The sequence below is a fragment of the Alligator mississippiensis genome, chromosome 10 (assembly GCF_030867095.1).
Source record: "Alligator mississippiensis isolate rAllMis1 chromosome 10, rAllMis1, whole genome shotgun sequence".
NCBI lineage: Eukaryota > Metazoa > Chordata > Crocodylia > Alligatoridae > Alligator > Alligator mississippiensis.
The window spans coordinates 7,949,460-7,975,638 of NC_081833.1; the positions used below are offsets into that span (position 1 = coordinate 7,949,460).

General features: G+C 44.4%; 1 protein-coding gene across 1 annotated transcript in view; it reads left to right on the top strand.

The window, feature by feature from the left end:
* The first annotated feature begins 9,269 nt into the window (after window positions 1-9,269).
* TMEM132C (transmembrane protein 132C) overlaps window positions 9,270-26,179 on the top strand; it is a 293,597-nt gene continuing 276,687 nt past the window's right edge. Inside the window, exon 1 of the mRNA XM_059713429.1 lies at window positions 9,270-9,515. Coding sequence (XP_059569412.1) covers window positions 9,395-9,515 — 121 coding nt within the window. The 5' untranslated portion in view covers window positions 9,270-9,394. The remainder of the gene's footprint in view (window positions 9,516-26,179) is intronic.

Below are 26,179 nucleotides of genomic sequence, written 5' to 3' on the forward strand. Positions count from 1 at the left end.
ATGTAAGTCAAGGAATGAGGATAGATACGGTTTTGGATTACGTGTTTTAAACACACTGTACTTTTATGAGGTACTCGGGGAGCTTCAGATGAAAAGCTTCATGTAAGACATGGGTATTGTTATTTCAATGACCCTAATCATATCAGAGTCCCATTATATTAGTCCCTGCCGCTAAAGGCTCACAATCTTCGGTTACGATAAGATGTAACAAAACAAAACAAAATGAGGAAAGAAATTAGTTCTTGAAGCTGGGAAAACGCTGAAAACCATTTCCTGCAAGTCTTCACATACATCTAAAATTTAATTTTCTTTGGCCTTGCAGAGGCCCTCTTCTGCTTCCTCTCTACAAATGATCCGTGTTTATTCCCATGAAATACTTCTGGAGGGCATGTTTTGCCCATTCTTTTGAAAAGTGCCTAGCAATTTGGGGTGTGCAAATTGAGACCCCTTACATAGGATGCTCAAAATTGTTTGAACGTCCAACTCATTTATGGCCTTTCAAGTTTGGCACACCCAGATTAAGGCATTGTCACTCTTCGCTCATTAGGCTTGTTACATTTTTGTGGGATGAGAGATCATGATTACAGGATCAGATTCCCAGCCTGCCTTAGGTTACTGAACATTCTTGAGAGGTTCGTCTATGAACACAGAGTTGGTTTGTGTGCCTGTGTAGAGAAGGTTAAAGTCTGTTGTCAACCTGACATTTTCTTAGCTTGAATTGATGCTTTGCCTTTGCAGCCCAAAAAATAAAAGGCTTAAAGTGTTCCCCTCTCCTCTAATTTAATTTATCTGCATCCCCATGCTGAACTTACACCCATTTCTTCCTGGCTTTCCTGTGACTATACATCCCTGAAGCTTCCCGGTGGTGCTGATGTTTCAGTGGCAGTGGGACTGTGGATAAGAGAGCAGAGCATCTGGTGAAGTGAGCCTGGGGTCATGAAAGCTAATGCTATATATCTCTGATTTAGTTAGTCTATAAGGTGCAAATCTACCTCACTTTCTTCCTGTGCTTGAACAAGCTTGCTTAGACCTGTTCAGAACCAAATTCAGTGACCGGGTGCTTAAAAAATGCCATCCGCCAAGAAGGGAAATGGCATACAGGGCTGTATTGGTAGGAGCATTGTCAGCAGATCAAGGGAATTGATTCTTCCGCTCTGTTCAGCACTGGTGAGGCCAATCTGGAGTACTGTGTCCAGTTTTGAGCCCCCCACTACAGAAAGGATGTGGACAAATTGGAGAAAGTCCAACATTGGGCAATGAAAATGGTTCAGGGGCTGGGGAACATGACTGGTGAGGAGAGGCTGAAGAAACTGGGCTTATTTAGTCTGGAGAAGAGAAGATTGAGAGGGGATTTAATAGCAGTCTTCAACTCCCTGCAGGGGGGTTCAAAAGAGGACGGAGCTGGACTGTTCTCGGTGGGGGCAGATGCCAGAACAAGGAGCAATGGGCTCAAGTTGCAGCAAGGGAAGGTTAGGTTGGATATTAGGAACAGCTTTCTCACTAGGAGGGTAGTAAAGCACTGAACAGGTTACCCAGAGAGGTGGTGGAAGCTCCATCCTTGAGGGTTTTTAAGACCCAGCTAGACAAAGCCTTGGTTGGGATGATCTAGTTGGCAATGGTCCTGTTTTGAGCAGAAGGTTGGACTAGATGTGACCTCCTGAGGTCCCTTCCAACCTTCATTTTCTCCGATTCTATGAAATACTCCACCTGCAGCTCTCTGCACTTCACTGTCACAATTAAAGCTGTATCATTGTAGGGATTTGGGTCGGGGAGGGGAGGATAGGAGAGAGTCGGTGTGCTTATGTCTTGTACCACTATCAATTTAAAGTCCCATTGGCTTCCTCGGGCTCTCTGCTAGATTTTGAGTTGTACTCTTCCCACAGGACAAGAGAAGCAATACCATGTGACTTATGGGCTCTGCAATACAAGAGCATATCACTTGTGTGAATAACCTCAAAACTACTTAGAGTAATTAAAAGCTACCCAACATGATGCTTATATGCTCAGACCCTATGCAACTGTGCTGTTATTCATCAGGTCAACATCATGGTGACCCACTCATTTGGTCCATTTTTTTCTGGGGATCTCATCTTGTGATCTTAAATCTAAGTTTGTTGCCAAAGCCCGAAGTTGCTTTGGTAATGCTTGGGAAGTTGTTCTCACCCATTTGGAGCCCTGTTTACACTACCCAAAGCAGCTCAATATTTGAGTAATTAATATTTGCAGTGAACTGGCCACCATCTTTTTATGGAGCTGAAAAGTGATGCAAACTATGAAACAAAAATCAATGCATTGAGAAAAGAAGCATTCAGGATCCATTAAAGGTTAGTGGTGAGCAGCAGACACTGGGAAATTAAATGACGTCCTTGTCTGTTGACTCAACTTTGGGTCATTTGGACTGAGATGAGCTAACAGAGCCTGGTTTTCTCCCAGACATCCCCCGGCATCTGATAAAGAAGGCAGAGCATCACCCCTGGTTCCCAACGAGGAGCAAGGGCAGGGCTGTGATACACAGGGTGTCCTTCAGCTGCCTTCTCTGACCCATACTTCGTAGCCAGTGCCACATCTGTCCACCTAAGCACAAGACTCGCTGGTCATCTCTGCTTTGAGGCAGTGGGGGTGCGTGAGTCAGGAGCAAGGGTGCTGGGATTGCTACTGACTGACTCGAACGTTTCAAAGCATGCACTGGGATGGGTGAGGCAGGGCCATGTCCTGCCCAGATGTGCCTCAGAGCTGGCAGGGCAGGGCCAGGTTACTGCTAAAGTGGTTGCTGGATGGAGGCAGAGGCATATGTAGAGTGCCTCAGTATGGCCATGGGCCAGACAGGCCTACACTGAATGACATGCCCAACATCACAGAGCAAGTCACTGGCAGGGCCATTAACACGTTACCTGTCCCTGGAGCATCCAAGGCAGTGGCTCTCAACTTTTTTGGACTTCATTGGACTTGAGGCATGCCTCCATGACTTTTCTTAAATGAGTGGCACCCAAATGAAAACTAATTTATATAGTACAACGCTGCTTACCTTCTTGCAGAGAAGCTGTGCAGTAGGGGTCAGGAATCATCCAGGCAGGGGCAAGCCTGAGATTTTGCTTATCTGCTTAATTTATCCTGGCTGGGGTTGGGTCTTGCCCTGACAGCCTGGCTGAGAATCGCTGGTCTAGGGTTACTGTACATTACAGCAAACAAAATTAGGGCTCTGGTTAAAGTGGCCCCAGTGTGCTCGCCAGATATATTCACTACCCCCCCCCTTCATCTCCAGAGACACTTATGCATACACCATAGACAGGTTTTGAAAGCTAAAGTACAGGTAATTGTAGTGAAGGAATAAGGTTTCCCTCTTAAATTAACTGAAGTCATGATTGCAGACTATAAAATCCATTAGATTGTTCTGTTTTATGAGTGTTAAAATGCACACAGGTCCTCACCCCAGAACAATTATGGTGTTGGCATAACAATCTCTGATGTCTTCTACAACACCTAGCAGATACATTTCCCCAGGAAGTCCAATGTTTGGCTAGGTTCATGGGTTTATTATTGTCTTCAGTGGAAATTACAACTTCCACAACATTTAGCAATTTTTTCCCCTTGGAAATAATCGCATATTCATATTAAGAAAAATGTGTCTAACCCTGTGTTTAGAATATTTAATATTTGCAGCTCTATAGTTCTCTGGCTATACTATTATAAGAAAATTATACAGCTTTCTTCTGGCATCTCAGAGAAAGAATGAGTTGGATACATGTTGTCATTTGTGCAGCTTCATCAATCATTCAATCCACTATCTACTTCTGGGCCAGATATTTTCATCTGATTGGAATATGCTGGTTAGGCCAAGTTTTCCATGCAACACTGCAACATTAATGTGTCCGGTACAGTTGCAAAAATGCAATTCTTGAAAAAACACCAAGTTGCATGCATGGATTGGCAAGTTATAAATTTACCTGCCAGGTACTATTTGCACAAAACCTGAGAGGAGTTTGATGTACCCATACTAATTTTTGTATTAGTATATACAAAAATTATATTATTATATATAATCATTACATTATTGTATATAATCATTACACCCTCATTACACCCCCATTTTCAATGTTTGCCCATTGAGTTTGCAAGCAATCTCCAACCTGCTGGTGCCAACATGTTTACTGTGGTCCACGGGAAAGATGACAGCTGGGGGGATTAATATGTATTACTTACCCTGTATAAAGTTGGTTGTGGTATTCATTCAGGATAGAAGGCCTCCCAAGAACATCCTGCAAAATAACAGGTTCCACTTAGATAGTGAAAAGACTGCCACTGAAATGCCAACATTGACCCAATGTGACTGTGCAATGGTTTACAAAATAGCTGTGTTCCCCTGCACTTGACTCAGTAACCGGGTGAGAGTCAGCTTTGCAGTCATGCCGGTATGAATATATAAAGAAACCAAAACATAGGGGTGAGATCCTAATTTGAGACTCTTCCCTTTAAGATCCAAGCTGTATAGCTGTATTACATGTATTTAGGGCTGAAGTATTTATTAGCTGTAATAAGGGTAAATAAAAATTAGGATATTCTTTTTAAGTCAGAAGCAGTATAAAATCAAATTATGTGATATTACTTATTCTCTAGTGCTGCTGTTCAAGGCATTTCTCTTCGACGCCTCTGTAAGGCATTACTGCGTTTTCAATTCTGAATCACGACTACTGGTAAAATTCACCAGAGACAGGAAACGTGATCTTTTAACCCTCACTCACATGCACAGCTCATTACAGGATTAAGACTTGATCTGAATGACATAATTCCCATTGACCTCAGTGATGGCAGGATTGGGCCCTGATGCTTAGATTTGCAACCAATTCACATTGTATAGTCCCTTCATCTGCAACAAGCTTCCTTGATTTCTGTGAGATTACCCGAGGAGCCAAGGTAAGGAAATACTTGGCATGCATCAGGTTGCAAAATTTGGCCCTTAGGAAACATAGCAAAAAACTTTTGGAAAGCAGAATAGATTTGTGATTAGACCTATTTTAACTGGACACTTCTGTTAACGTCCTTAGAGGCAGAGTTCAGACAATATCACCTGAGGGATTGAAGCTTTCCATAATTCTTGATTTCTCTCCCCAGTCCCCATTTTAAAATTTCCATTTTAGGCTCTTTCAAAAGTGTGCACCCTGTTCTTCTGCCTGCTTTTGTGCCTGTTATTTATTGAAGGATTTTGCAGTTGTTTGCAGCGTCTCAAAGATTCATCATAGGTGCTAAGGGAAACAAATTTGGCTGGAATTTTTGAATGCCAATTAGGGCTGTGCGAAGCTTCGGTCCCTGATTCAATTCGGTGGAGATTTGGCCTGATTTGGTGGCCAAATCTCTGAATCACAATCGAGTCAGGGGACCCTTTAATCTCTTTGAATTGAATCGGAACCCTTTGACTCAATTTGAAGAGATTCGGAAAGATTCAGCAATTCGGACATAGACACGGCTTTAAATGTTTTTTCTACATACCTCTAGGTACCAGGCGGCTCGTGAATGCTGCGATGCTGGGGCACGTGCTGCAAATCAGCATCGAATCTTCAGATTCAGCTGAATCAAATCGGGGACAGTGATCCGAATCAATGAATCGAATCACTGTCCCTGATTCAGGCTGAATCCGAATTGAATAGGGCCCGCTTTGTGCACCCCTAACGTCTGTTATTTGGATGGCTAATTTCTTTAGGTTCCTCATTTGCTAAGCAAATGATCTTGAACTTTTGGTACAGTTTCCATTTGAAAACTCTGCTTCTAAAGTTTGCCTTGAGCTGCATTCACTCCAAGTAGCCAAATTAATGTATGAGGCACCAATACAATTGATAGGAGAATCGGTTCTGCTCAGATTTTACACCGTGTTCATCACTGTTGCTTTCAGTTCTTTGCTATGACAGTCTCCCAAATTACATCTGTATGCAATACCCAAAACATTCTTCAAAAGCAGCTTGTGCGATGCCAATGCTATAATACACATAACAATTTGGATTTGTCAAATAGCACCTAAGCTATTGTCATTACTTCCAAATCATATTATATGCCATCTGTCCCTAGTTTACATTAAAATGAGGCTTTTCTCCACAGTTTAAAAAACAGACAATAAATATTTCCGGCTTAAGAATGATGAGAGAATCCATTTGGTAAAGGGAGTTGCATTGGAAAGCACTGGCACCAGTGTCTCACCGGTACCTCTTTTTTCTTGCGAATCAGCTAATCTGTGCACCCAGATTATCTACAAATTTTAGTGAAGACAGGACAGAAATGCTTGTCAGCGTTCACGTTTTACCCGTGAGTAGAAATTCTGAGATTTTAACTTAAGCTATACTAGAGCTATGCTATGTTTCTTGAACAAATGATTTTATTAATTGAGAAATGCCTTTAAACATCGAGCTTTCTTATGAAAATGTTCCGCATTTTAATTTGGGGGGGGGGGGAAGAATTCAAGTGATGTGAATTTTTCAAAAGTTTTACATTTTAAAAAAGAACAAAAGAAGGGGAAATGGTATCCCTCTTTCCTTTTCTATTGTTGGCTTAGTTGATATTTAACAATAACATTATATAAATTGTGGTGTTCAGTGGCAAACGCTCTTAAGCCTGACTAGAGAGCCATGTTTTTGATGGCCCAAGACCCGCTGTAGATTTTTATTAAGGAATCTGATTTAAGGGATGAAGCAACTGTCTGATTCCCTGCTTCAGAAAAATGATTTCAAAGGAACCACACTGACACAAACCTATACATTTTAAAGCTGGTAAAAATCGGGCGGAAGGCTTTTAGGTTTTAATTAGATGTTCTTGTAAAAGGTTGAGTTAAAATTGCCGTGCCTTTCTCTTGCAGTTGGTGGTAGGCAGATGGAGCCACTGTTCAGACAGAAAACTCTGCTGACTTCAGAAGGTGAATGACTCCAGCCATGCAACGGGGGGGCTGCCTGGAAGGATTCAGCTACAAGATCAGAGCCCATATTTTCAGTGTAAAGGAAACCGATTGGGAGAAAGGAGTTATCTCTGTTCAAAGAAGGCTGTTAATGAACGAGGGGGTTCATCCCTCTGTTACCTGTCTTTCACATTTGCACGATGGGGAAAGAAAAGGCACAAGACCAAGTGAATGGCCCCTTTTTGCTCACTTTGCTCTGTCTCTGGAGAGTTATTGCATCCCCACGTGTGTTGTGCGGAGAATCCCCATTTGCTTGTCCCGGCTCCCCAACCCCTTCTGATCCTGAGGGAGGAGGAAGGGGCGATTGTCAAAGGTAACTTAATCCCCTTGTCAGCCAGAATCAAAAATAAATGAGCAAGGAGAAAGCAGGGGCCTGGGAAATGAGCATCTAGGTCAGGTGGAAGCAAAGGACAGGAGGGTGGAGAAAAGCGCTTGGGGTGGTAAAGCAAGAGCTGGGAGAGCTCCAAGGGAGTTTGTGCTTATTCTGCGCTGTGTAATAATCACTGTTGTCTCTGAGCACTTTCCTCTAGTCCATTAAGCGGCTCAGCTCATGTCTGTCAGGTATTGTTTGTTCTCTTATCCTCCCCAGAGGCAGAAGTGTTTGTCATCCAGGGTCCTGTTCTGGCAGGGCAGTTGTGTTTGTTGCTTTGTGTTTGCTCTGTGTTTGTGCGACAGAAGCTAAGATCAAAGAAGCGCACTTTGTGAATCTTTCATGCTGGGAGACAATCCATCCACATCCTCCTGCCGGCCCCTGCCTTTCCTGAGAGGAGTTTCTCCTTTCCCCCCCGAACTCCAGCTCAGCTACCCACTATCCAGGTCTTTCCTCTCCCATTGCAATGGGGAGCTCCCAGGAGGTCATTGTCCCTTGGCCTGGGTTTGTGTAGGTGCCTCTCTTGCTCAGGTCCTGTCCTGGGGACTGAGCTCTCCTAGTGGGGGCTCATTCCCCACCCGCTGACCCCCAGACTCCCCCTATCCCTGCTGCGGACGGGGTCTCACTTCCCACTCAGGCAGTCAGGGGTGTGGGGGAGTCTCCTCCCTGTCCCCTTCATGCAAAGGAATTGGAAATGGGGCAGGACCATCCCAATTGTGGCCTGAACCCCTTGCCTCTTCCATGAAAGCCGGGGCCTGGTGCTCCCTGCCAGCTTTGTTTGCTGCTTTGTTTCTCCCTCAAATGCACCGCGTGGGCTCTCCAGCTGGGAGGCGATCCCACCTACCTCCCCCGGCCTCTGACAGGAGCTTCTCCTTTCCCCAGGCCTCCAGCCCACAGCCAAGCTCCTATCCCCCAGCTGCCCCAGGAGCAGGAGCCTTGCTCCCACCTTTGGGCCGAGGCTTCCCCTGCCCCTGCCTGCAGACACAGTTCACCTTCCCTTGCCCCGGGCTCATGCAGGTGACTCTTTTTCTCAGTTCCCTTCCTGAGCTGTCCTGGCAGGGGCTCTTCCCTACCTGCTGTGTAGGAGGGGCGTCCTCCCCGTCCCCCTTGCCCCGGGGTGGCACAACCTGGTAGGGGGAATGTTTTCCCCATCCTCCTCACCCCAAAGGAGGCACAACCTGGTAGGGGGATGTCCTCCCCATGCCCATCACCCCAGGGTGGCACAACCTAGGAGGGGGACATCCTCCCCGTCCCCATCACTCCAAAGGGGACACAACCTGGTAGAGGAACGTCCTTCCCGTCCCCATCACCCCAAAGGGGACACAACCTGGCAGGGGGACGTCCTCCCCACCCTCCTCCCCCCAAAGGGGACACAACCTGGTAGGGGAACATCTTCCCCATCCCCATCACCCCAAACGGGACACAACCTGGCAGGGGGACGTCCTCCCCACCCACCTCCCCCCCAAAGGGGACACAACCCGGTAGGGGAACATCTTCCCCATCCCCATTACCCCAAAGGGGACACAACCTGGCAGGGGGACATCCTCCCCATCCCCATCACCCCAAGGCGGACACAGCCTGGTAGGGGGGCATCCTCCCTGTCCCCATCACCCCAAAGGGGACACAACCTGGCAGGGGGACATCCTCTCCATCACCATCACCCCAAGGCGGACACACCCTGGTAGGGGGACATCCTCCCTGTCCCCATCACCCCAAAGGGGACACAACCTGGCAGGGGGGACCCCCTGACCCCAGGGGGGACCCAGCCTCTCTGCTCGCAGCCCCTGGATGTGGGGCTGGGACGGCTCCCAGGACTTTCCCCTGCCCTGCGGGCTGCAGCGCGGCTCGTGCGCGGCGAGAGGGACGCCGCAGGCCGGCCGGCCGGCCGGGAGGGAGGGAGCCCAGCCCCTTGGAGGAGGCGCCGGGCCGCCCCCGCCGCGCAGGGGAGGAGGAGGAGGAGGAGGAGGCGGCAGCGGCAGAGCGGAGCTCCGCCGGCTCTGGCTGGGCTGGGGATGCCCCCGGCGGCAAAGTTTGGTGCCCGGGCGGCCGCCGCCATGGGGAGCTGAGCGCGCGGCGGCGGGGACCGCACCATGGGCCCGGGCGGGCGGAGCGGGGCGGCTCGGGGGCTCCGCACAGCCGCCGCCCGCCTGCCCCTGCCCCTGCCCCTGCCCCTGCCCCTGCCCCTGCTCCTGGCAGCGCTGCTGTGCCGAGGTAAGCCCCCGCCCGCGGGATCCATCCATCCCCCCGGGCTCCGGCCCCGCTAGTGTATCCGGGAGCTTTGCAACAATGTAACTACTGGGGAAAGCCCCGACCGCACGCCTGGTTTGGGAAGTTACATGTTATCTACCTGCAGGTCCATTTCCTCCCAGCCCCATGGACCTGGGGTCAGCAAGGGCTCGGATCGCATCAATGTATCCGGGAGACTTGCCACCATGTAACTCTTGGGGCGGGGGGGGGGGGGGAAACCACCCGGTTGCATGCCTGGATTGGGAAGCTACATATTTACCTGCAGGTAAATTTACTCGGATCCCCTGGATCTGGGGTTGGGAAGGGCTCAGACCCCATTAATGTGTGCGGTAACTTGAAAAAAAACAACATTTAGTTGCATGAATGGATTGGGAAGTTACCAATTTACCTGCAGGTAATTTTTTACTTGGAGCCTATGGATCTGGGGTCAGCAAGGGCTTGGATCGCTTTAATGTATCTGGTAGACTTGCAACAATGCAATGCTTGCACCCCCCCCCCCCCCCCAACAATTGCATGTGTGGACTGGGAAGTTACCAATTTACCTGCTGGTAAATTTATTTGGAGCCCATGGATCTGGGGTCAGGAAGGACTTGGACCTCATGAATGTAGCTGGTAGACTTGCAACAATGCAATTCTTGCAAAAAAACAAAAACAAAAAACCCCCAAACCCACCCAATTGCATGTGTGGATTGGGAAGTTACCAATTTACCTGCAGGTAAATTTACTTGGAACCCATGATCTGGGATCAGGAAGGATTTGGATTCTATTAATGTATCTGGCACACTTGCAAAAATGCAATTCTTGAAAAAAAACACATGGATCGGGAAGTAAATTTACCCTGACCTGGGTTGGGTAGGGGCTAAAGGGTCTTTCCTTCCTTTGAGGCAGGGGGCCTGGGCTCTATGCCAGGGGGCTCTGGAGCACATATGTTTCTCAAAAGCAGGTTGGGGTGTCTGGTCTGTGCTGTGGCAGGGTTGGCGGGAGTTTTATGTGGAGTTTGGAGAACAGATTTGTGGAGGATGGTTTGCAAAGGGATGATCCTGCCGCAGGACTAGAGAAGTGGTTTTCAACGTTTTTTGTACCGGGACCCATTTGTAAACCTTGATGACCAGTCCCAAACCAGTGCCCCTCACTCCTGACCTGCTGCCCCCGGTGTGTGGGGCAGGGGTGTGTGCGGGGCAGCGGGGACCCCAAGCAGCCCCCTTGCAAGCTGGATCTCTGCCAGCCTGCAAGGGAAAAGCCCCAGTTTTCCTCATTTTTTTCTTCTTTAAAGTTGGTTCACAACCCTTTCATATATTTTTGCAACCCACTTTTGGGTCACAACCTATGGGTTGAGAAACGCTGGCATAGAAAGATGACCTCTGGAGATCTCTGCCAGCCGCACTTCTCTGTGATCCTATGATTCCTACCTGTTTCTGATTCCTCCATGTAGTTGTTGGATGTTTAATTTCTTGTATCAGGTTCCCTGTTGTGTGCGCCCTCTGAAATGGCTAAACCCCCCCCAGAATCATTTTGCTCTTTACCCCATGCATATCGGTGGCAGTATTTGAATGACATTAGGAAAATTAGGAATGAATGTCTCTTCATTGTTCAGTCCATTCTGGTCCTGTCCTGCCAACTCCTTTCCCAGGCTGATTGAATGTAGAGGCTGCCGCGAGGTACGCAGAATACGCGGTAACGAAGCGCAGGCAGATCCGTGGCAATTCATAAAGGGACTTTCTCCAGCTTCGTAGGGAAAACACAGTGCTTGGCAGAAAATTGCGTGGCCTCCTTAATGCCAGTCATTTTCATATAGTACATTAAAATTAATGGGCATCACAGTGACTCAACATGCTATAAAGGGACTAATGCAAAGAATCTAAAATATGGGATTCTCTTCTGAGTGCTGCAACCCAGAGGTGAAGATTAGCTGGGTCTCCTGCTCACCTAGGGAAGCTCAATGGGAGTCAAGCTTGCTAAAAGGGCTGGAGTTTTGCATCTTTTCTTCAAGGTTATTCTTGAGCATTGCAAATATTAAGGCACCTAGATGTATGACACTTGCATTAGCATGTGGAGCCAATATGTGAGATGGTAGTGTCGAACAAGATTTGTAGAAAGGAGAGCCGACGTGGGCACGCTGTCCTTTTTAAGAGGTGGAGGAAAGAACCGCAGCAAGAGGTTATAAACAGCCAAGCCGTGTTAAGCCATTGCTCTCTGCTGGAACCCGGGGCAGCGTCAGCTCATCGGTGCTGTAAAAAGTCTGCGGCGATGCCAGGGCGAGCCACTTAGCAGCAGCAGCTGCTGGAAGCTTCTGAGCTTTGGTCTTTGAGAAGGAGAGGAAAATATTAGTTTCCTGTGGGGAAGTAAAGCAAAGCCTCCATGAGGGACTTGCTGCTCACTGTTATACTGCACAGTAGGATGGAGAAGAGAGCCAGTTAATTAAACTCTTTAACTAAGGTGTTTGTATGATTTCCTTGTGTGGCCCTAACAAGCATTTTATTTGCTCTCCCCTTCTGTATTTTCACTGGATTCCCTGGATTGCGATTGTTCCCGAGAGCTGAAGTCCTATTAAGTGAAAGTCATTTTTAGGTCCTCCAAAAAACATTTGTGAATGTGTCCTGAAACCTATTATTATAGACAAGTTGTCATTTGATATTTAAATGGCTATGTTTCCTTCATTAGCATCTACTATCAGGCCTGAATTTCCAAGAAAAATCCTCCTGATATGCTGCTGTGGGCCTAAATGTGGCATTAAACTGTGGTTATTATCTGGTTCATAATGTGAATTAATTCATTGTCAGGAGAAAAGCCTAGCAGACGTGCCTTTACGCTTGAAAAGAATGCACCTCTATCTTTGCACATGCACAGATTTCCTTGTGACACACTGGGTGTGTGCGCCCAAGCTGGGGTCGTGTGTGTGAAAATGTGTGCACAAGTAAATCCTTGGTGCCTGCATGTTCCTTTCAGCCTTAATTCCAGAAATGATTTCTGTTCAGTAGAGCACGAAGACATGTGTTTAAGTCCTCCTACAGCCAATGGGACTTAAGCAAATTATCCATGCATTACATGTTGCAATTATCTGCAAACAGTTCATTAGATTTTTAAGTTTAAAAATTTGCTTAAGTCCCATTGGCTGCATATCCAACTAATTGCTTTTCTGAATCAAAGCGTAGGTGTTCTGCAGAAGCAGCAGGAAGACGGACTATGTACATGTAGTGCGTAGACAATTGCGACTTCTCAGAGTCCGATTCGTTGTAAAATGAATGAGAAGTGGAAGTTAGATCTGCAAAGGACCCTAAACCTTCAGACATCAGTGCACAGTTGCTCAGGTTAAATGTTAGTTCATGTGTGTGCACAGTGTATGCACCTGAGTAACAGCTGCACATACAAATGGTGAATGAAGTTATCTGACTGTTGTGCACACATGAGGGTACGAGAGGATGGCTTTTGTATACACACGATTGCGCACCCCGTGGTGGAAACAGCTCTGTATGCAAGTGAGATTCGCCTCATTTTTACACCAGTGTTAATTAGAAAAAACTTTACAGCGTGGATATAAATGAACGTAGAGTCAGGCCTGTCGTTCCCAGCAGTAAGTCCCCCACCCTAGTTTTAAGCTGATCAAACATTAAGCTTCCTACTCTTTCTTTGAAAGTCTTTTCCACAGCACAGCTCAGCTTACTGTTTCTGAAGAGTTTCCTAAACTTTCTATTTGTTCGTTTCATCCTATTAGTGCTAGTTAAGAACACAGCAGGGATGCACATTATGCTAAAATTATTACAGCCTGGAGTTCATAAGTAAGTGGATAATTTTTCTTTTTATATAAAACATTTCCAAAACAGAACAAGCATCGTATTAATTTTTAATTTGATTTTATGTTAATATGCTGGGGTGGATTCTGAAGCTTTATTAGCTATCTTATAAGAAAAAACTTAACTGTTGAAAGTAAAAATAGTATGTAGTATATTTGATACGCCGTACATGTCTGCCCATGTGTGCTTAGGAGCGTCTTTCTGGCTGACAGAGAAGTGCTTGCGAACAGGGACCTACAACATCGTTCTCAATGAGTAACATCTGGCTAGGTCTTCAAGTAAAAAGGGGGGTTCTTAAATATTTGTATGGAATAAAGTGATGGATAATCGTAACATTTTTTTTTCAAAGTTTCCTAAATGTTTGCTAGTTAGCAGCTATAATTTACCAAATTTCTTGAGGAGAAACGATTTCAACTGAAATGTAGTGCCTGTTCTTTCAATGTTAAAAAATTAACTCCAGAAGCAAAACTCTGGGCACGTCTTTAAAATACTCATTATAGTGTGTAAGCAAGAGCAGTGGGATGAACAGAAGGCAAATTCATGTTTGGTGTCAGGAAATACAATGGCACGGTAGGGATGCACCTTATAGACTAACTCAATCAGAGATGCATCAGCTTTTGTGCTCTGTGCATGTCCTTTCACAGCCTCTGATGAAATCAGTGAGGGCCCATGAAAGCTTATGGACTACTTACTTACTTAGTGGATAAGGTGCTTTTCTACCCTGACTTCCACCTGACTTTAACCCATGTAAGTACTTCTGTGCTCAGGAAATGCAATGGTCACCATAAGGGAAATAGTGGATGTCTCATTAATTGGTATATATTAGCCTGTACGAAGTACTGGCTTATGTCCTGTTGTGAACCATCCTCTGGTGGCAGCTGATGCATAACCGTGTTGGACAAGGGTGGTTATTAATGCTGACGTAAACAGCAGTCAGTGTTTGCAAATATACTCCTACTATGAGGTTGTCAAACTAACGCTCCATTGAGAAGAATCTGAGCAGCTCCTATTTCTAGGCTGTTTCTGTCTTCAGAACTGGGTTATATTCTGGAGTTTTTCTCTGAAACCACAAGGTCTAGAAAATCTTTATTTTTTTGTTAATGAAAGTTGAAAATTTTCAGGAGTGGATGACACCACCTAAGAAGTGTCAGAGTACAACTCTGGTCCATGCTGGTTTTCTCTTAAGCCCCGAGTATAAAAGCCTAGGTACTTGATTCAGCGATTCGGGGACACTTATGTGCTCAGTGTGGCAGCATCAATCAGAGCTTTGGCAGTGCCCCAGCCATATCTAACATGCAGCCTGTTTAGAGAGAAGATACGTTACAATAAAAGATAAGAGAAAAGCCATATAACAAATTGGTTTCCTAGTCCTCATATACAAGGACTGTAATTGAAAATCGTATCACTAAGGGCTTGGTTTCCCAAAGCAAGGGTGTTAGATAAAGAAAGAAGACAGATATTTTGGACAAGATATGGAAATAAGACTCCTAAGATGAGCCTGAGAATGAGCATATCTTGTGTATAATGCCAAAGCTGAACTTTGTTTTATTTAAGGAAGACAGTAGCTAAGGCTGGAAATCAGGAGATTTGAGTCCTGTTTATTCAGGGATATCACTTAACCTCCCTTGTGATTTGGGCAACTTCTGCCCTTTGTCTTTTGTATTGAGAGTGTGACTTTTTCGGGGGAAGGAAAGTCCCTTGCTGTCTGTGCACTGAGCCCATGACCTTTCAGAACGCACCAAGCACCGCCATGATATTGTGATGCCGCTCTGTAATCCTGAAATGTTTGTATCAACGTTTCCCAACCATTGAAAAGCGTAATGGCCAAGAAAACACAGATATAATGCAGACTGCTCTTAGGCCAAAAGTGTATATTACTGGGTGTTAAACATAACTTGAAAAGCTGACATCTAAACATTTCACTTAATCACATAAACAAATATATCGTGCTAAATGATGTGCTGTTACAACATGATACCAACATAATATGCAAGTTGTGGCAAAACAGTTGATTTTAATGACATTAGGGTTTTAATGGTTGTTGTAACTTGTTCTGAACTTTTAGGACCATGGAGAGAAATCCAATCCCCAGTTTTATTTTATGACTTACGAACTTCGTTCTGACTTTTAAATTTTAAAAGTTAGCCCTTTGGTTCAGCAGGCATATCAGTGGGTGTGTCTATATGTGCGCTTTAATGCGCAGCAGTCTATTTTACTGCACATTAGAGCATCATGTCAAAACCCATGCCAATACACTAATGCACAGTAAAATTAGTCTACTGTGCATTAAGTGTCACTTAAAAAGTGTGCACTTTCCTTACTGTGCGTTAGGGCGATCGAATGCATATTTCTTTAGTACCTCACCTTAGAGGTTCTCAATGTAATGCTCAGTAGCAAAAGTGCATTAATGAACGTGTAGCTGCACCCAGCGAGTGGGAATACATGATTGTCTTCTCTAATTAATGGAGTGGAGGGCCTATTATGTCTGAGGTCACCTTGTTTTTTTGGTTTCCCTTTTTCTGACCGCAAGTATGATCCCACTCTCATCCCTGACTCCACTGAAGTCGAAGGAGATATAACAGCAAGAAAGGGATCACCACAAGGCCTTCTCCATCTGATAGATTTTGTAGCCTGGTGCCTTACTTTATAAAGTCACTTTTTGTGTTTCCATCTCTTCCTTGCAACAAGGGGACAAGTGCTTTTTTTATTCTGATGCAGCAGGATTTGCATGCAAGATTAAAAATGAGCATTCCTGTTGCAATAGATTCACGGAAAAGTTGGTCCTCTTTTTGTCAACACACCAAGTACCAACCCAAGAGACGGTGTAGATTTCTATGAGAGAAGGAGCTGGTTCACAATCTTTTCTTCAGTTTGTATATCATACTTCTCGACTAGTAGCAGTCAAGAGACTTGTATCGTGCAAGAAAGTAAGACTTGTCTTATGAGATACCATATTTTATGCCTTATGCCTGACAAGTTTTGTAGTGTTACTTTAATTAAGTGCATCTCCTTCATGGAGAAAGGCAAGCAACATCCTGGCCATCCAACTTGCCCTAGTATAGTTTCAAATCCAGTCATCCTGGCTTGCTCTAGCAAGTCCCTGATACTTTTTTTCAGCCTTTCTACAGGCTCCAGTACCCTAGAAAAAAAGTTTCACGTTGTTCAGCTCTTCAGATGGTTGTACTGTGTTTTGTGTTCTGTGGACTGGCTCATGCCCTAGTGACAGATGTGACCCCTTTGAAACAGGAACGGCCAAACGGTGCATTGAAAGTTCATAGCTTCTGCAGTATCCTCACTTAGAGGGATCCAGCAAAAGCCTGTGGATGCGTCCAGCTTTGCAAATAATTTTGCTCCAGCGCTGCCTGTGTCCATTTTAGTTAGTAAATGGAGATGCTCTCTCTTTATCTATTTGTTCAAATTTTTGGGGTCAGTACACAGCCTTAGGTCACCATTTTTCTTTTCAACTGTAACCAGTGAATTGACCCACTAAGTTGACTTTTCTATTTTCCTTGCTGCTCCAAAACAAATTAATCTGCTGAGCTTGAATCCTATAAACAAAGTGTCATCCCCATCACTAAAATCACAGACATCCTCACACTGCTGGTCAATTAGCCAAACTTTTCTTTAGAGGAGTACATTTTAGCTAAGTGGTTCTTTGCCACTACACTTAAGAAATGCTCTAATGCCTCACTCTTGCATCCTTGATGTCTTGGGTCAATAACTTTGTGCTCAGAGGCAACTCATCTCTAGCGCTTTTCCTTCTTTGTCTGGAGTAGCTCAGCTCATACTAATCACGGCTTCACTGTCATTATCAAAGGTCTTACTATGTAACTGTTCTGTTTCAGCAGCTTGACAGATAGAAGCAGCCAGCCCAGGCTCTGTAAGTGCTTGCTTGCTTTATATATGTATCACAAGAAGAGTTTAATCTGATTCTAGCATCCTACACTGAGTTAATGTTACAAGTGCCATGCTCTAAGTTCAAGCAACTACCATCTTTTTTTGCTAATTGTTTATTCTGTTGTATATTTTAGATTCCCCCCTGCAGCTCTAAGTGAAAGCTTAAATATCACGGGAATAGATTTTTTTTTTTTTTTTTTTTTGGTAATGTTAATCAGTAATTCAGAAGATAGGAAATAGTGGGGGGTGGAAAACATTATTCACTTATGTTGCTGTTCTGGTCCAGTCTGCTCCATCTCCATGCTACTTGTTGTGCTCATTAAAGGACAAGGACTGCATGTTCCCCTTAGATCAGGAGGCGCATTAAGCATGCTGCAATGGGAGATGGAGACTGGTTAAGTGAATTGGCCTTTTCAATAATATGAAGCAATCGGTGAGCCAAAGAACGGTGGTTAAGAATCTGACATTTATATGAAAACCTTTAAGACAAATAAATAAATAAAAGGGAAAGAAGATTAAAAAGAAGAGTGGACGGCTTGTTCAGTTATGAGCAGAGACCTTTAAAAACAGTGTTTGTTTCTATGTTTGGAAGGAACAAACCCTTAATGGTCTCTTGAGCACATCTAAAAGCCAGTTTTACTGTGCATTAAACAGGAATCTAAAGCAAATAAAAGCACAGTGAAGTCCTGTGGTATCAGCCAGAGATATCTGAAGAGGGAGTGTAGTCCATGGATATGTTCTCTTTTAACCATATCAAAAAATCACAGAAAATGGGGGTGAAATGCATCTTCCCAGTCAATGCTCTCTCATCAGCACAGGATTCTTCCTTTTAAGTTGGAGATAGTCAAAGAGACACATTTTTCTCAGAAACTGGGAAGGAATTAAGGAAAAGCTGTGCACTTTAGTGTAGGTGGGACTGATAAAACTACTTATTAAGCTTGCCTGCTGTTTCCCATTACATAAGACCCTGGCTTCAGCTGCTTTTAATTTTCTTAAACTTTAACTTTTAGGACTGAATGATCCAGGCTGAGCATCTGCCTCAGGCTGAATTCTATTTTTTTTTTTTTTTTGGTGGGGGAAAGAATTCAATAGTTTACAAGAACGAGGCTAATGAAAAAATGCATTGTTTTACCCATGCTAAAATTCTGCCAACTTTTTTTTTTTTTTAAGCCCTATCCTTGGAAATAGGAGCTTAACATTTGGCAGGGAACGGCCTTTTGTTGTCCCTGTGAAAATCCAGCTAATTTCGGTCAAGTTAGAAGTTTGTATGTGCTTTGTAGCACATGGATAGTTGTTTGCAGCTAAATCCCAACCTGATTATGCTGGGAGTCTTCTGCCGAGGGGCAAAGCTGAACTGCCCTTGCAATTGCAGGACTAGACGCAAGCACCAGAAACCAAAGTAGAGAGACTTCCCTTTCTTCCTCACCTGCTTGGGCTCCTGCAGCAAGAAGAAAGAAGTTGAATGAGAATGGAGAGTGGCCAAGAGTTAGATGATTGTAGGGTCATGGGTAAAAAGGCTTGGGGAGACAGCCTTTCCTAAGCTAGGAGGGAACTGGGAGAGAATGGGACTGGCCCAGTTACTTTCTGGTCCAGCTTCTGAGTGGTGTAACTTCTGTTGACTTCATTGCATTGCATTAGGGGTGAATTTGGATTTTTTTTTTTAATTCGGTTATTGCCTTTTTTAAGAGAGGTCCTAGGTGCAACCAGAATAGCTTGGTCGTCCTGGGCGCGTATACACGAGCATGGAGGCTGTTCAGACACGCTGAAATTCCAGTGCGTCGGAGCAGACTTGAGTCTGCTGGAGCTTGGCAATTGCCGTGCAGCCTCCTGCTTCTTGTGTATCATTGTCCCCGCTTTCAGTGAGCTGTAGTTCAACTACCCCTACTGCCATTTTTAAGTGCAGGGTGCAGGAAGTCCACTCTCAGAGCTGCTCTAATTAAAGCACTGCCTCCCCCCACCCCTGGAGAACGTGCAAAAGTGCCCCCTGTGCCAGATGTCCGTGGAGGGCGGCAAAGAGCCTAAAGAACCAACAACCTGTCCTTTCTTGGCTGCTAACACATGCCTGATCCTCACCACTTTCTTGGTTGGAGTTGTTCACATGCTAGTAGAGACCATAGCGGTGGAGTATCCATCCCTCAAACGACTTATTTTTACAACAGATTTAAGAAAGCGTTGGTTTTTTGGGGGGAGGGGATGGTTGTTGTTGGTTTATTTTATAATTTTACATTTCTGTAGAAATAGCTAGAATATTGGTTTTGCACTGTGTAGAATCAAACGACCTATAATGCTGCTGGCATGAAATAAAAGAGTAGCAAATGCAATAAATAACTACTGTGGAGAAGATAATACAGTATTGACTTCTCGGTGCTTGATAATTTTCACTGATCAGAGCATCATGGAAGAGAGTGACTGAATCTGGTTGCCTCCAGTTGTGAATACCAGAAGTCAGAGAACTTAGGAAGGTTTCTGTATGGGGTTAGTTTTTCTTAAATCCTCCTAAATGAGTGATTATATTACCGCTTTACCACTCTTCCCGTGCTTTTTTTTATAGTTTAATAACTTTTTTCTTATTTATATAATATTTCAATAAGTAAAAATCTATAAATAAGTCAAATACATACATTTTATTTTAGAACTGTCTTCAGTTCTGCTGTGCTTTGATTTATGTGTTGACTAGTGTTAGCTGGCAATCGCACAAAAATGGAAACTCGAATAAGGAACCAAGACGCTTCTCCAAAAAAAAAAAAGAAACAAAAAAGTTTAAAAGTTGAAGTCATTCCATTTTCTTGGGGGCTGAATCATAAAGCGGTATCTATGATGGTCTTATCTGATTTTGTCAATGGATTACAGCTGCTGTGAAAAGAAACGGTACTCTTCTTATTTCAGAAAAGTTAACCACTTGGGATTCAAGCCCAGTGCATAAGGGGATTTCTCTTTGAGGAATTTTTTGAGGCAAAAATACTTTGCAAGCCGAACTCTGATATCTGTGTTTACATTGGATAGTGTTGTATCTGGAGAGATCAGGTGGATTGCCTATGAAGTTATCAGCATGCGTAAGGAAGCAACATGTGGTCCAGACTTACCTTCACTGGTTGTTTCTAAATAAAGGATCGAATCCTGTTTCCACTGACGTCGGTGGTACAGCTTCCATTGACTCCGAATGATGCCAGACCAGACCATGTCCAAGGAAAACGTATTCAAAATCGGATGCATAGTTCATGTTGCCGTTTTTGTGTTTTAACCCACACTGGTGTGTAACCACTTATATAGCTTAGTAATTACTCCTGGATGAAATCCAGAGATTTCCCTCAACACTTATTTTGGCAGATTCTCTTGCATGAATATATTTGAGTTTGATCCATTATTAAGACATGGGGCTTTCTAAGTCTTGCTTAGTTTAGTGCCTTGACTATACGAAGGCCCCCTAAGGAACCCAGTCTTTCCCTCATTTCCCTGGAGAAAAGGTTTTTAATGATCACTACTAATGCCTCTTAGAGCTTGTCTGCACTATACAGTCCCTGGCGCTATAGCTCTGCCAGCAGATCCTCCAACCACCCATGTGGCATAGCCTGACGGGAGTTTTCTCCCAATCTCACTAGACTGCTTCCCCAAACAACATACGCTAATTTGGCAAGAGCCCTCTTCTGCTGTCGGAGCAAAGCCAGTTTCAGAGGGTTTGTCAGCTAGCGATTTTTTTTTTTTTAAACTCTGCCAGCCAACACTGCTAAGTCAGCAACATTTTTTATTGTGGATCTGGCCTCAGTGGCCTGTCAGCAACTTACATTCGTAATAGTCTTGAGGGTTTTTAGTAGGCTGCGCCGAGGGACTTCACCTCCATTGACATACTAATTTCTATGATCAGTTATGTGTGTTGAGAGCCAAGTCTTATAAGCTGCTGCTAACTATCAAATGTCATTGATATGGGTAGCTGGTGGGGACATACAGTAACTGATAGAATCAGGCCCTCAATGATAGGAAATGGCATCTTGTGTTTCAAAACATTAGTTAGTTGTCAAAAGGGTCTGGAAGGATTTTTTTTTTTTCCAGCCCCATATGGCATCATTGAACCAGCTAGGTGAATTTTTGCAGCTCTGGCAGTATTCTGCTCAAGCCATGGGTGGAAGTGGCACTTTGATAGACAAACGCTGTGATCTGGCATGGAAATGCCTAAAGCACGACGCCCATCTGGAAGGTCTTATATTATTACATTATCCACACTTATTCAGGGAGTCATAGATCCATGCCATTGCCTTGGATATTTTACGGATGAAATCTGGATGTCACTATACTTCAGTCTGGGAGCTTCGCAAGGCCTCAAAGCTTTAGGCTTCCTCTGAACTTTAGTCTCGGTTTTGAAAGTTCATTTAAAATTAAATTAACTGTAGTGACGAAACCACAGAACTTTAATCAGAATCATCAGATGACATTTAAACACCATCCTGTAATGCTATAATGTCAGAACTGGTTTGAGGTAAAAATCACCCCCTGGGGGCAACCTTGCTTAGGAGAGTCACAACGTGGAAATAGCCTATTTGAAGAGTAACCTCAACTGATATTTTTATTTGGGGAGAGGGGGAAATCAGTTTTGCCAGCATCAAAGATCTATGAATATGGGCCTGTGCCCAGAAATCTTGGATGCCAGTGAAACTTTGGATTTGGACCTGAGTTCTGCAGCAAATGCCTATCTTGGTAGAAAGCAGCAACCTACCACCCAGATTCATGCATGTTTAAATTCTGGGGATGTCCATTTGTTACTTTGAACTTTTGGCTTCTTGGTTCTTTTTCTCTTTATTCATGGGAACACCGTACATCAGGGGTGTCAAATTTGCTTCGAGTCCTTGGCTGGACTTGGACTGCAGGGCTCCTTGCAGACTAGATCCAGTTGGGGACATGTGGCGATGAAAGTTCTGGCTCCAACGTGGGATGTGCACGGGTGGCTTCAGCACAGGTGGTGGCAGCAGGGCAAGTAGGGCTATGACAGTGGTGATGGGCAAATCAGCTGGAGGGCAGTTGGGGCTGTATTGGCTGCCCTTTGTCCTTTTGCTGCTGATCAACATGTCCACCCATGGGCCCCAGGTTCTGTGGTAGGTCATTCCCTGCTGCCACTCTTCCCAACTCCCAGTGGTCTGCTGGTCAGATCTGGCCCACAGGCTGTGCTAGATTTGATCCCCTAGGTAATTTGTGCTTGCCAGTTTCTCTTGGTTCCTTATATTTATCATTCTGCAACAATTTGGGGGCTGTTTGGAATATGAATTATCTTTGGCTTTGGCCAACTTCTCCATGAACCCCTGCATGTAGGGATGCCAGAAAATCAGTGCATAAGCTTGTACTGTTACATGACTGCATGGTAGTTGTTGGCTTCAGCTCCCTTTCTGTGACAGAAATCCTATCCATGAGGCCTCTATCCACTTGCCCAGGGGATGTGCTTCATGGCTTGGGACAGACATTCAAAAAGCCTGAGTATGAATTGATTCAATCTTTGCAGGTTAGTCTAACCCGGCTAGGCTGAACCAATTTGTAACTGCACAGGCATCCCCTCTGGACTGAAAAAATGCAGGCACATGCCTGCAGTGGCTCAACCTAGAAGCTTGGGTGTGCTAAAGCAGCTCTCCCTTCCCTTCCACAGTGCTAAGCTGAAGGAGGGGAGGGGAGGTGTGGCCGGGCCCCAGCAAGATGCTCTAATTAGAGACATTACACAGGGTGCATTTCTCAGCCCATCAGCAAAACAAAAGGATCTCTCATTAATTCAAGCTCTTCTTAAACAACTTTTTCCAAGGAATGAAAGGAGGGACATTACCCGGTACCTGTTGATTAGCTCCAAAAAGCTCTAAGCCGACACTATCCTGTCTGCCTTTATCCTGTCTCCCATAGCACGGACCATAGCCAGCATGTGTTATGCTAGCTGTGCTGGAGCAGAGAGCAGAGCCCTGGCCAGGGTTGCAAAGTATCTGGGATGCTGAGGGACTCTGGTTTAAGTTAAACTAGGAGGGGGTCTGGGACCGACATTGCATAAACCGGTTTGACCCGAATCAATTAAGTCTGATACTACATTCAACCACGTTTATCTCAAACTGGTTTCAGCCATTTTGAAATTGGTTTATGTGCACTAAACATCTGTTCTGCTATGGGTTTAAACCAGTTTCTGGTCACTTAAACTGGTTTATGTGTAATGTCTGTCCCTAGCCCATAAGTAAAATCTGAGCTCCACTGGAAGTTTTGATATTGATTTCAAAAGGGGACGGTTGGATGAAGAGGACATTCTTAGTCACAATCAATGAACAGATTTATATGGACTCTGTTTTTACCACGTTACATACCAATTTGCAGGGGAAGGGGGCCAGGTTCAGGGTGCTAGACAGAATTTGGCACTGTGAGATCCCCTTAATGCTAATGTGATTTTGGAAGTCTCTGTCTGACTTCCTGCTAATTAGTCTGCATTTGTTAATGGTAGGTGCAGTTAAGCATTGCTTGCCTAATTGTGTACATATGAACAACACCATTTTAGTATTCTTCAGGGAGAAATGTTTAAATCCTTTCATTTTGAGTAAAATTTGTTTCACATCCTGTACAAATATTTGGTAAATAAAGGATCTTAAATAAATTTATTTTCTCATTGTTTTGGGCAGGGCAAGGGGGTAGAGAGTATAAAAATGTAACCAATATTTTCAACCACCTTGCCTTTTAAGCAGAGAGCTAAGTTCTTCATTTTGAATTTGTTTTTAAGCATTTATGTACTTTGACACGCACAGTTTGCAGATATTTTGATGGGAGTTTTGACAGTACAAGAATTGCTGGCATTGTCCATAATCTTATAAAACAACAATAATTTGAAATTGTGGTTTATATCTTTGGCTACTCCCGTGTCTGCCTGTGGCATTAGTTGAATATCCTTTTACAAACCGGAGAAACAACACTGACAGAAGGTTATGTTTTCATGAGTAGTCTCTTAATTTTGGGTACCCAGTTTTGGACAACCAAGGACTAATTTTTCAGATATCATGAGTCTCAGTGCCAAAAACTGGCAAAACTGAATGGAAGCATGAAAGACAGGAAATGTTGACCCAGGTGACCTGCTCTTAATCATTACACACAATTCCTTCATATAATTCTCAATGTCTTTAAAGAATTGAAAAAACTGCAGTCTTTTGTTGACAGTCTGCCTTGTCAGTTTTTAATTCAGAATGAATATTTCCTTTGCATCTTTTGCCATGCATGGCCTAACTTATAATCTAAGTTTCACACATCATTATTCCACATTGCTGTTTTTACTATTTGTTAAGCATTTTTATTTGCCAAGCACTATACAGACATGGATAAAAAGAGGCGTTCGTCTTATGCATCTGTTTTCTGTGATTATTTAAAAAAATAAAATAAAACCCGCCCTGTACCCATACTTGAAATTCCAAGTCTCTTATGCATTCAACGAAATCTCTCCCCTGGGAGAGGACACGGTGAAGAATATGCATCTGTTGAACCATTTAATAGATTTACAGGAGACAGGAGGATAACTGGGAGGTAGATGAGAATCCATGAATTCAGCGTGATGCAGTGCATCTACTCCATATTTTCAGAGGAGTGACTCCATTGTCAGCAAAGCACCTGAAGGCATCCTTCAGGCAGCTTTGCGTCTCCCTGATCGATAGGTTTAGGAAAGAAATTGTTTACTCTTTTGGCTGATTTCTAAGAGGGTCAGTGATGATGGATAGCTAAGGAGCAGAGATGAGCAAACTTGTATTGCCTCCTGTTGAACCCATTCAAATATCGCAAGGCTGAAAAGTTTGACTTTAAAATCTAATGCTATTAGATTTGCATTCCCCTGAGGAGCGATGAGGAGAGATGCCACTGGAGTGGGGGTGCAGGTAAAGAAAGAATTGCATGCGGAAGACAAGAAAAAAAAATAGAAATGAGTAAAAAAAGATTTAGAGACTGTAAAAACAGAACGGTGGAGAGACTTGTTTCACTGACTATGCGGCCTGTACAATGTGTAGGTATGCATGCTTAAACTCCTGCTTATTTCCATAAGGTTTTTGCATTAGGCCTCTCAGCAGAGAGAGAAAGGACCAGAAGGAAATGGAGACTGAACTCCCCTTAGAAGTGCTTCCGTGCATGCATATCCACACGCGCCAGAAGCTTGCTTGCTCTGTCTGGCCTGCATCTATTTTTGTGGACTCAGTTTTCCAGAGCTGGCAAGTCATTGCCCTCCATCTATATGCAGAGAATCATAGAAAATTAGGGTGAGAAGGGACCTTAGCGCTAAGTATAGACATTCAAAAAGCCCAAGCTTAAATTGATTGAATCTTTGCAGGTTAGTCTAAGCTGCGTAGATTGAACTGATTTGCAAGGGAATAGACATTCAGTTTTGATTCCAGAAATGCAGCCACATGCCTGCAGTGGCTCAGTCTAGAAGTCAGGGCAGACACAAGGCTGAAGGGAAGCTGATGGGGGTGGGGGGGAACAGGCCACTGAGTTTGGGAAGTGGAGGAGTTTAAACCACCACCCTGGCCTGCAGGGTCCCCAGCTGGGGTGTGCCTGAAGGGGGAAGCAGCCCTTATCAGGTTTGTCCGGCAGGGGTGGCAATGGCAGTCCTCGGGTGAAGGGGGAGCAGGGAGCTGGATTACACTCCCCTGTCTCCCCTCTCCGGCAGGGTCATGAGATCCCCAGCCTGGGTCTCCCCCCTGCTTGCCGCTCTATTTTCTTAATCAAAAATAGAAAATGCAGCCCACATGGTACAACAGGAATGTGAGGTAGTTAAAGGCCTCTTCACAGGAACAACTTATTGCAGCGGGTCCACTAAGAAATATTTCAAAGCTGCTGGAGAAGATAAATATAAAACACCCCTTTGCTTTAATTCATTTCATACATGATGTTTCCAAATGCCATAGCTATATGCGCCCCAAAAAGGAGCCATAGAAATGCTGCCATATTGGGCAGGATTTTTTT